This window comes from Perca fluviatilis, chromosome 20 (genome assembly GCF_010015445.1).
Source record: "Perca fluviatilis chromosome 20, GENO_Pfluv_1.0, whole genome shotgun sequence".
Lineage (NCBI taxonomy): Eukaryota > Metazoa > Chordata > Actinopteri > Perciformes > Percidae > Perca > Perca fluviatilis.
In genome coordinates, this window is record NC_053131.1 from 29,289,022 (window position 1) to 29,301,056 (window position 12,035).

A 12,035-nucleotide genomic window follows, 5' to 3' on the forward strand; every position below is an offset into this window, starting at 1 on the left:
GCCTGTACTACGAAGCAGGATTTGGGGTTAACGAGGTAACTTCAGGTTCAACCCAGGGTTTTCTGTACCACGACGGTGGATCACTTGTTACCAGGTTCAATCGCCTGGTAACTTATGCTGAACACCTAACCTGCTCGGAAGCAGGTTATGTTGGAGATTAGAGATCAACCGGTGTTAAAGCACCGCCTACTGACCAATCAATACTCTCAATATATCAGGTGGAGCTCGGTGCGCAGAGAGAGAGAGAGAGAGAGAGAGAGAGAGAGAGAGAGAGAGAGAGAGAGAGAGAAAAAAAAAAAAAAAAAAAAAAAAAAAAAAGTGAATGATAAAAGTTAAAACGTTTAGAGTCCGTTAACATTCCCTAATGGGTATTTTTATGAAAGATATAGATTTTCAGCAGAGGGAATTACGTAAGCCTATAGGCTAGGCCTATTTGTCGGCTTCTTCAGCCGTGTGTTGCCAATCGGTTTGAATTATGTTTTTATATATTTGCTCCAACGATCGCTTACCACTGCCAGGGTTGCAACTGATAATATAAGACTGATAATATAAGCTAAAGCAACGACAGTTTATGGAAAACACAAGTTTAATATGGTCAGATATTGTGTCTGACTGATGGGGAAGTGATATTGATAAGTCTTGTAATTTACACATTTACAGCGTCGGCTATTTTTTGCCAGCTTTTTTTCCCTTTTAGGAAGCAGCGACTGTATTGCGTTTTGACTAAACCGTGTCCGTGTTCTTCATATTTATGTAGAATTATAGTTTGCTCTTCTTATGTAAAATATGCGGCTCTGGTAGATGTTTGCGATTGGTCGTGTTGTGCAAACACCGCCTCTTTTACGTGAACGCGCGCGCCGCTGGATTGGGTTGATTGAACTAGTTGTTAACCACCGTCGGGACACAGCTTATGCGGGACCGCGGTTGTTAGGGTTGGTGAAGCCGGTGAACTGAAAGAGATCCAGGCCATGTTGATCTTGTAGTAGCCTACAGGCCTTTGGTGTCATTCTGGACACTTCCCTTTCATTCAAATCCCTGATTAAAGCAATTACCCAGGCTAGGGCTGGGCGATATGGACAAAATAAAATATCACGATATTTTTGACCAAATACCTTGATATCGATACCACAACGATATTGTAGTGTTGACTATTGGTGCTTTCACAAAATATTTACACAATGAAATGTTTGATAAATAATCATCAGTAATGTGGATATAATGACTAAGTGGGTAAAGGCAAATAATAGAACAGTTACAACAGTCTGGTTAGGTCAGAAAATGACATCACTTTACTGTAATGCAGCTTTTAAAACCAGGAAAAGACAACACGTATGTCATATTACGATATCCCAAATCTAAGACGATATCTAGTCTCATATCACGATATCGATATAATATCGATATATTGCTCAGCTCTAACCCAGGCTTCGTTTTTTTCCACCTCCGCAACATCTCCAGGCTCAGACCCTCACGGTCACAATCCAGCACTGAAACCATAATTCATGCCCTCGTCACGTCGCGTTTGGACTACTGCAACTCCCTTCTCACCGGTATCCCTTCCAAGCTTACAAACCGACTCCAACTCGTTCAGAACTCTGCTGCTAGACTCCTCACTGGTACCAGATCACCTGAACACATCACACCTATTCTTATCAACCTGCACTGGCTCCCTGTGCACTACCGTATTGAATTCAAGACCCTCCTCATCACCTACAAAGCATTCCATAATCTCGCCCCCAACTACATTACCGACCTCCTACCAGGCTATATGTCCCCTCTCGCTCCCTCCGCTCTTCCTCGTCTGGCCTCCTTGTCACCTCCCACATTCCGCCTCTCCACCATGGGGGCCAGGGCCTTCAGCTGTTCTGCACCAAGACTCTGGAATGCCCTCCCCTCCCACATTCGACAGGCAGACACAGTCAATTCATAAAAAAAAAAAATGCTAAAGGTATACCTTTTTAAGAAAGCTTTTAATCTGTAAATCTTCATAGTACTGCATCGCCATAGAAACCCTCCCGACACACTTTTTACTTCATTTCTTAGCACTTTTCAGATGCTGTCTATTTTGTTAAATGTATTTCTTTGAAGCTAAATGTATTCTATTGTATTTGGACATGTCGACAGTTTTGTTGTCGTTACTTAGAAATCCTCATGGGGGAGACTATAACTTTAAATCTGATGAGGAAAATATCAGAGAAAAACGTATTTCATAATCATGCCAGACTTTATCCACGACATTCCACTTCCGGGATTGCTCTGGTGCTGCCAGAAATTCCGCTGGATGCATGTCTTTTCGCCGATGTCAGTTTCCTTCCTCTTTCTTTGTGTTGGAATTTTAAACTGCGGTGGATTTCTGAGGACTATGGTTAACTGCTCCTCAGATCTCAGCAGGGTAAATCCAGACAGCTAGCTATCTGTCCAATCAGAGTTTTCTGTTGCACGACTAAAACAACCTTTGAACGTACACATGTTCCACCAAAACAAGTTCCTTCCCGAGGCAGCGGCACTGTGGCTCCGTCCGGCGCTTAGCACCGCCCAAGATGATTGGGATTGGTTTAAAGAAATGCCAATAAATCAGAGCACGTTTTTCTCCCATCCCGGAAGCGATATTACGAATCCCACTATGGCTACGCCAAGACCCGCCCTTCAATAGCATTTATTGGCCAGGCGTCCATGCTTACGCGAGGTAACGTAACCCCATTTGTACAGGTCCTATCCCCTGACCAATCGGCTATCCTATCCTTAACCACTCAAGGTCAAATGCCTAACCCCAACCAATCGCGCTGCTATGTAGGGCGGGTCTTGGCGTGGCCATAGTGGGATTCATAATTTTGCATCCCAGAATGCTGTGTGGACTAGCCAGACCCTCCTCCGCAGTGCTGTGGAGGAAGGTCTGGCAATGCAAGACTACTGCTTGGCCAACAGACTACTACTACCACTGCTACTACTACTACTACTGCTAATTGTGGATATGCCTGGTTGGAAAGGCTACATGTATGCTTGACACGTATTCAGATATGACAGCAATGAAGACAGTTGAGCATTAAGAACTCAAAAAGAAATGTCCTGCAATACCTAGCTATATATTTAATGTGAGCAACGAGGTAACATGAGCTACTACAGCCATACAACAGGAGCACACAGCAGCCCTCAAAAGGTTATATTTTGTATGTCGAATATCACAACAGAAAGGAGTTCCCCTTTGTTTTGTGCCTGATATCAATCCGACACCGTTTGCAGTGTTTGGTTCACAGCTGGAGTTGTGGCTCGTTCCTCCGCAAAGATGTGTCATATTAGGTGAATTCCCCTGATAAAAACCTTTGCGTACATGTTTTGATTTAGCTGTTTATCCAAAGCATCCAATTCTCTCTCGGCGGTTTTGATAATTGAATGCACTTTTCACACACCTCAAACTAAAATTCCCCAACGTCTGGGAGGAAAATGCCAGCCAAGTTCATTTCTCTTGTCCAGGATATCTTTCATTCAGGAAAATACTGATGTTTTGCAGACAGATAGTTCTTTTTGGCACCGCAGTGGGTGTGCATGTGCTTGTGTGCGTGTGAACACACATTCCTTCAGTGTGTCAGGTTGGCTTCCCCCATTAGCTAGCCCATTTCAGGTCTAGAGGAGATCTGATTAGGGGTCCTGGCAGCGAGGGGATTATCTCGCTGGGTCAGACTGTACACTGCTGGTGTCCACTGAGGAATGCAGGCAAATCAACCGGTTAGCCTATCAGTCAGCCAGTCAGTCAGTCACGCACTGAGTCATCCCATCTGCCAGTCAGTCATCTGCCAGCGAGGCGCTCAGCCAGTCCTCACATCAGATTAGCTTGGCTTTCTATCAGCAACAAATTACTTTGTAGGAACTGTATGTTTTTTCTCAACTCCTTGCCCAGCTCACACACACAGATTCAACATAATCATATCTATGATGGATGACATAGAAGATGTCCTCCTCTTATCTGCTGACCTGTTTTGTCTATATTTTCTGTTTAGGCAATTACAGTTAATAGACCTGAGAAAGGAGGTTGGTATTTTCATACGGGGGAGAAAGAAATACCCCAGGGGGGAGAAGGGTCAAATGTAGCACTCTATTTGGCGCTAAGTTACAGCCGTAAATCGAATTAGTGTAACTTAAACGCTGGGAATTGGAAACAACAAAAGCTGAGAATGACATCAGGGACTGAAGAGGAAAGAGGAACACAGGCGTGGAAGTGCTGAAGTACACACTGATACACACACACACACACACACACACACACACACACACACACACACACACACACACACACACACACACACACACACACACACACACACACACACACACACACCTATTATACAGACACTATACCATTAATGACCCAACCATGAGGCAGATATTGTAGCCAAATGTATATGTTCATGTGTACACCTATAAGGAATAAAAAATATAACTAACTCGCTGTTGGAGGTGGCAGAGGGGAAGTGGTTTTGATCCCGGCAGAAGGGTTTTAAAGTGGTTGCCACCCACGTGAACGTGCACAGATTTTGCTCAGAGTTCACCGTGCTGAACTTCTGGCGGTAACCGCCTGGTTTCAACAGCAGCTGCTTTTCAATTCAATTTTATTATAGCCCAATATTACAGATTTGCCTCAGAGGGCTTTACAATCTGTACAGAATACGACACCCTCTGTCCTTTAAACCCTTGCATCTGACAAGAAGAAACTCCCAAAAAAACCTTTTATCTTTAACTTTTATAAAACATGGTAAAAACCTCAGGCAGAGCAGCTGAGGATGGCTCTCGCTCCATGGATGGACAGTATACATAGTATTAAAACAGTATACAGTATTAAAAACGCTTTGCTTTTTTGGAAACACTCTTGCAGGTAAGCGGTTACCGTGTGGCAGCTTTAGACATGCGGAGGAAGGTCTGGCTAGTCCACACAGCAATCTGGGATGGAAGAAAAACGTGTTCTGGTTTATTGGCATTTCTTTAAACCAATCACAATCGTCATGGGCAACAACAAGCACCGGGCATAGCCACGGGGCCTCTGCAAAATAGCCTCGGGAAGGAACTTGTTTTGGTGGAACACGTACGTTCAAAAGTTGTTTTAGTCGTGCAACAGAAAACTCAGATTGGACAGATAGTCTAGCTAGCTGTCTGGATTTACCCTGCAGAGATCTGAGGAGCAGATAACCCTAGTCCTCAGAAATCCACCAAAGTTTAAAATGCCAACACAAAGACAGAGGAAGGTACCGGACATCTGGACGAAAACAATGAAATCCGGCGGAATTTCCGGCGGCACCGAAGCAATCCCGGAAGTGGTACGTCGTGGATATAGACTTTTCGCAAAAAAATCTGCCTGATGCTGTTGGAAATGAGGTTGATGAGAGCGGTGAGAGTGAACCAAGACAGTGCATTTGTGGCCAGAAAACCCAAACAATGAGCAAAAAGGGGCAGGTGCCTGGTGACCCCCTGCTAGAGTCCTAAGATATGGTAGATATTTGTGAGTATATTATATTAGAAATACAAGGGGGAAGGGAATGGCATTCCCATTCTTCAGAGGATGAACCTTTTCGATTTTGGACAATCATTGTGCCTTCCTCTTGTGCCACCATCAGGACAAATTTCACATTCAAGATCCACTATATCACATCAGTGACACAATGTAAGGATAGTGTCATTCAAAATAAGTAAAACATGAGTTTGCCAGTGGACTGCATCCCTTGTGATTCCAAGTAGGTAAGACAGTCACCTTCCCAAGCTGTTTTAAAAATACAGTAACTGCCCGTGGAAACACCTGCAGAATTAACTCAGTGGGCTTGTGTGTCAGGGCCAAAAACACTAGCGGGAAGCCATCTCATGATATTTTCCACACTCCTAGAGGTGACAAGCCATTGCAGCAGTCCTTTGAGTCCCAGGATGCAAAAGCTATTTCCCCCCCAGCGGGACATCACTTCGCTCTCTTTCATCCAGCTCGCTCTGGAAATGAGAATGACGTTCCACTAGCGATGGGAAAGAATTCCCCACCTTGGCGAGTGAGAGGTACAACACAGAGAGCCAATTGCCTAAATGAAATTCCAGTATGCTACATGATGAGTGGGGAGTGAGAGGCTTGCTTAGTAGCCAGGCTTGTGCAGCTGCAGGCTTGTGTCCTGTCCAGACCCTGAATGCCACAATCCCTTGCCTCTTTTCTGTACATGGCTTTAAGATCTGAAAAGTACTGGATGGAGATTCAGATCTAAGCTTTCGTCTCAGTTGAATATATCGGATTGTGTCCGATACGGGATTTTTCGACGGCCATTTGCGTGTCGTACTGTCTGCCTACATCTAGCTCTAGACGAGTACAGCATTTTCTTACTTAAATAATCAGATTGTCCATCTCTCCAAGTTAACTGAGCAGGTTCCATTCAAACAACAGCCTGGAGGGGAAACTCTGCAGCAGATATGAGAATAACCCAGAGAAAGTGCATGTGCATGTGTGTATTAATGTTTGCAACTCCCAGGAATATACCTATTACTCTAAGGAAGGTCCCTTGTTGTCAGGGTGATAATGACTTTTCCTGCCTGGCGAGAAGATGAAGGCGCTTTTATCTGTGCAGCAACTGGAAACCTCATTTCCTGGTCCAATTTTCTTTCCAGAGCCTCGGTCCACTCACTGCCCTGGCTGCCAGTGCTGAGTCTACAGGGAGAAGTATAGAGGACTAAAGGAGGGACATAGAGGAGAGAAAGTAAGGGGATGGTGGAAGCAGAGATAAAGGGGGAAGCTTGTTATTTTTGAGACAGTCTCTGAATCAGAACTGATAAACACAAAAGCAACTAATTCCAGAGCGCAGGTATAAAAACCTTGTGGGTCAAGAGACAATGTCGTGACCAACAGTCTGAACTTGCAACTCACCTTGCCATTATCTTTTCACAAACACTTCACAGCTGCTTCCTGTTTGGATGCACTTGCTTTAGATAGCGTTGTCTCTCATGCCAAACATATACTAAGAGTCTACAGCCATGCTAGTGGCTCTGTGAGGCTGTCAGCATGCTAACATGCTCATAATGACAACACGTACGCGCTAATGTTAAGATGATATGTTTACCAATGTCACCTTAGTAGTTTAGTGGGCTAGCATTTGCTAATTAGAACTAAATCCAGCACACTTTAGGGAAGTGCAGGAAACACTAACAAAGAAAATTGAGTCCAATACAAAATACTAGATTAGTGCTATAGACTTCATGAAGTGCCCATGTTAATGACCAGCAATCTAAAGCAGAGAGCCAAAAAACTAAACTATGGGTTTTAGATTGATTTGCTGTCGAGTACAAAACGTTGTATTGTTATATAAGCAAAATCAAAATCTCCAAATGTCTGAGCATTGTCAGAGCATCAATGAGCTGATGGCAGGTCACATGGTTTATGATCTCATCTGTTGTTCAATATAACCAATATAACTGCTAGCGCCAAGCACAGGAGTTGAAAAAGAACAGGCACCGACATGTATGACTATATTTCAAATGTGGCTTATTTATTTATTACTACTGTCAAGAGGCATACATTACAGTGCAAACCATTCTTTGGCAAACGTACAATACAAATGTCATGATAGGTACTATTATATCCACATTGACCACTGCAGTCAAGGGACAGTGTAGGTAAAGCATGTTCAGTCTAGCAGAGCAGTGCATTCCATTAACACTTGGGAGCTGGGAGGTTTCTGGGTGGAAATAAAAAGAAGAGGGAACTATGGTGAAAATAGAAAATAAAAATGAAATAATAATACAACAGAAATATGAATATGAAGACTGGTAACGAAGAGAGCTCACAGTGCTTTGACAGCCAAACCTTGGGACACTTAACCAAAATTCATTTAGCCTGTTAATGAGGCCGAGACACAAATGGACACATTCATACACGTGTATGAAAATATATCAAAATACTTAATTCATTAAAACGTACACAAATTGGAGCACATAAAGGATGTGTACATATAGGTACTGTTGGAAGAGCCACAATCAGAAAGTAATGGAGAGAAAACAGCTGTAAACACACAGTTTAATGTACAAACCTGTCCAGTATATTTAAACATATGATATGATACCAATTTACCAGTGCGACTGCCAGCCCAGTAATCCATCTGGAATCCTGGATGGAACATTCCAGAGAGTATTATTTCTGTTTAGTGACAGATGCTTGCTCAGGATGTTACCACATAAAGAAAACAATGGAAAGGAACACTGCAGCTGCAGCCACTTCACCATAATTAGGAGCAAAGCAAAACAGGAAAACAAAACGTGACTTATGTTACACTAGGTGAGCCAGTGCATGGCGTACAATGGGTGGTCTAAGCACAGTATATGTTTAGAGCCAGCTGACAGGGGTAAGTGGAATAAATCTCACACTAGCAAGATGGTGGAGACTTGTTTTGATTGACATTGTGTCCCAATCATCAGCACTCCTCCCCCAACATAAGCCTTGCTTCCCCTCTAATATGGCTTCCATTACAGCGGAATGAGGGTCAGAGTGCTAGGGAAGCCTGCGCTCCACACATGCTCTGCTGATTGACGTCACCCCGGTCTCAAAATCTTCAACATGACAAAGAAACATGAGCAGGACCAGCTTTCCTAACCTATATCAACACTGAAGACGGTCCTCACAGGGGGAAATATCCAAACACTGAACACACATGAGAAAGTAAAAAGACTTAAAGAGGGAAAAGCTGGAGTCAAAGTGATGCTTGACAAAGGAATGCATGCAAGCGTGTCCTTGTCTAAACTGGGGCTAGAGAGCTGCAGGTCCACCACAGCAGAGGAGAACAGTTATGGTAGCAGTCCTTCAGTGTTGTGGTCTGTGGACTAAAGACTATACATGAAGAAAAAAGATCTGAACAGGCCAGAAGGAGAATACTGCTGTGGTAGAGTTAGCAGTACCAAAGGCTAAATCCTGACCTCATGACAACATTCATACATAGTTTCATAGATAGACATATGCTATTTATGTCATTTTTGAAGTAACTAAATCATACATTTGGCTTAAGGAGACCAAGGAAAATACTGGGACAAAGTTCACAACATTACAGTGGTAAAAATGGATATTCTTTCACTGCTTTCTGAAAGCAAAAATGTAACTTGGGAAGAAGCACAACAGTGCAAGAGCTGGTTTGAGTGTCCTGCAATGGGGAGTGCTACACGGCTCCACCTCACTCAAGTTCAGGACAGGCCAGCAGAAACAATAAGTCAACTAACAAGTTGTCCATGGGAAGAAGAGCAGTAATCAGTAGACATCTCTTTTGCATTACAAACATGTTCCTAGGGCTTCACATTATCTTCATATGTAAGCATGTTTATACAAAAAGGGAGGGAAAAAAACCTAAATCTATTCATACAGTCTTTTAGTTTAAATAAAACCCTTCTCTCAATTGTGATTTATCATAAAAAGACATATACTGAGTGTATATAGGTTGCTTTGCATACAAAAGACAATACTTTGAAGGTTTGTATTTAGTGATTAAATCATTAATAAAAAAGGGGGGGGAAATAGCACCAGTTTTTTTCGGCATCTCTAACCTGAGAAACTTTTTGAGACAACAAAATGGCTGCCGCTTTTAAAACTACTTCCCTTTCCTGCTTGTCGACGGCAAGTGGCCCTGCGTTTTGTCACCAAGTGTTATACGCAGCAGAGCAAACACAGTGGCTGTTTGTTACATGCGAGAAGCCTCAGTGGACTCCACCAAGGAGAAGAGGTTTGTCCATCGTGTTTACAATCCACCCATTCATCCATCCATCCACCCTTCGGTTCAGAAATGAATCCATTTAGTGATCGCTGGCTGGTCACCAGAGGACTTCAAACAAAGCCTCAGGCTGCTGGCCCTGGTGGGGGCAACAATCCAAAAATGAAATCACCCCCCTCCCCCAATCAACAAAAAAAGAATACAAAACGAAACAAAACAAAAACTGAGGCTATTGGGTCTATTGGGGCTAATGGTGGCAGTTGATGGCACACATTCATGAGTCCCATCCTCTCTCTGGATGTCTGTGTGTGACTCTCAGACTTTCAGCCACTAGAGTGTATTTGTCGGGGGGGGGGGTCCTGAGGGTTATTCGTGGCGGGTGTCTGATTTTTGCCGCTTCTCAACATCTGCCTGTTCTAGGCACACCGGGCAGCAGGCGCCTTTTAGCTTGACAGGTCGATTGCACTCGGCTGGAGGGCAAGCCTCCACATAGCAGGTCACCTGGGTGTCCTGCAGGGGGAGGGGGTGGGGGTGCAAAGAAGGGGCAACAGGTCAGTTATCCTATTAGATTAGACTGGACGGAATGTTTGTGATCTGGCCAGCTGCAGAGCAGATATCACGAAACAGGAAATACAAAAAAGCACAAAAACATGAATAGAGCAATTAGAAACTATTCTATACAGCAAAACTAAAAACCACAAGACTGTATAACACATATAATGTTATGTACAGAAAATGTGTCTAAATAAGAAATCCCTTCTCAGATATACATAATGTGAATATAAAATGTGTGAATGAATGATTTCAATGTGTGGCCATGAGCTGGCCCTTGTTTGGCACAGAACAGAAACTGAAAAGTTTTGCCTAAAACAAGCCTCCAGTAAGGTGCATGACAACAGCGCTGAACAGAACAATGAAGCGCTTTGTTTTAGAGCACCAACATGATTTTTTTCCAGACAGTCCCCCTCATTGTGCTTCTGCCTGCCAAATTTAATTAGAACAGAAAAATCCTCCAATTACAGTGAGGCGTGGAAGGTGGAAAGAGATAGTTTTGGGGGAAGCCAAGGGAAAAGAGAGAAACTGACAGGTGTGTTATCAGATGTGGTGAACAAAATAAACTATGAGTTGAAAAGATGGCAACAAAAAGGTGAAAGAAGACTGAAGAAGATCAGAGGCAGTCTGGTTTGGCATGGGGCCGCCATCACCTCTGCCAGCAGTTGGCATTGAAAAAGTGTCAAAGATAGAGAATGAAAGGCAGAGAAGTGGCCAGCACACACAAACACTGTGTGGAGACACTGGTGCCAGGAGGACGGTAATGCCAAGAGGTGCTGGATGAGGTAAAACACATGCAGGAGTGCCAGAGAGAAACTGGGGCATTTAAACTGGGCAGTCCCCGACAGGCTGTCCTCAATGAGAAACATGGAGATACTAAAACATTACTGCATATTGATTAATATGTTGAACATACTCTGCATTCACATATGGTGCAGGAGTCCTCTTTCCACCGCTCTCCATCGGTGCGCTCACGTCCCTCACTATCAGTGCAGTCCGTCTTGCTCAGACGGGCCTCGAGTCTTTTAATCTGCAAAGATAAAAGGACACAAACATTTACTCCGACAAGCAGTTGTTTATGGTTACATCAACACTGCCACATGTCTCTCTCCCTCGCAACACAAATCTTTAGTCACATATACATGAGAATGTGCATACTTCATGAGTACAATATCAACTGTCAAGTGAAAGATATTGCCACAATGAACCATATTACAATATACAAAATTCCAATGTAAAACACACTCCCTATCATAAACACAACAGTCCAGCACCCTCTAAAACAGACTTTCACTGTAACTCTCTATTTATCAACGGCTCTGCATTTAAAAGGCTGCAGCTGACCAGAAGACAGTCAGAATGCTGGGCCCCATCCTGAGGAATTAACTGTACCGCTAACATGTTAATGAAAAACATGTGTGTATGTATGAGGCTTTGACTGTGTCAGTGTGTTCCACCACAGCAGCTTTTTTAAATGGACAGTGCAGACATGCAGCATATGGAGAGACACTCACCTGCTTTCGTAAGCTTGTGATTGTCTTCTGCATGTCGGAGACAAAGTCCTGGAAGTCGTTGATTGAAGGTTCAGTGCTTTTCTTGGAGGTCACAGTAACATTTACAAGACTTTCTACAGCTTGCTCCGCTGGGCTGCTCAGACAAATGTACAAACATATAATTGTAGTACAAAGTATATTATATAATTGTAATCTCTCTAAGGCTAAATAAACCACATACACTGTGTGTCATGTATAAACATCCTAAATTCTTGCTTAAATCTCCCAT

The 12,035-nt window shown here is 43.3% G+C and overlaps 1 protein-coding gene across 2 annotated transcripts in view; it reads right to left on the minus strand.

Moving 5' to 3' along the window:
* Positions 1–7,474: 7,474 nt before the first annotated feature.
* The window catches only part of LOC120549302 (peroxidasin), a 68,516-nt gene continuing 63,955 nt past the window's right edge, over positions 7,475–12,035 (minus strand). For both annotated transcript variants that reach the window (XM_039786122.1, XM_039786121.1), the window contains 3 exons: positions 11,768–11,900; positions 11,170–11,283; positions 7,475–10,211 (listed from right to left, as the gene is read on the minus strand). In XM_039786122.1, coding sequence (XP_039642056.1) covers positions 10,068–10,211; positions 11,170–11,283; positions 11,768–11,900 — 391 coding nt within the window. In that variant the 3' untranslated portion in view covers positions 7,475–10,067. The remainder of the gene's footprint in view (positions 10,212–11,169; positions 11,284–11,767; positions 11,901–12,035) is intronic.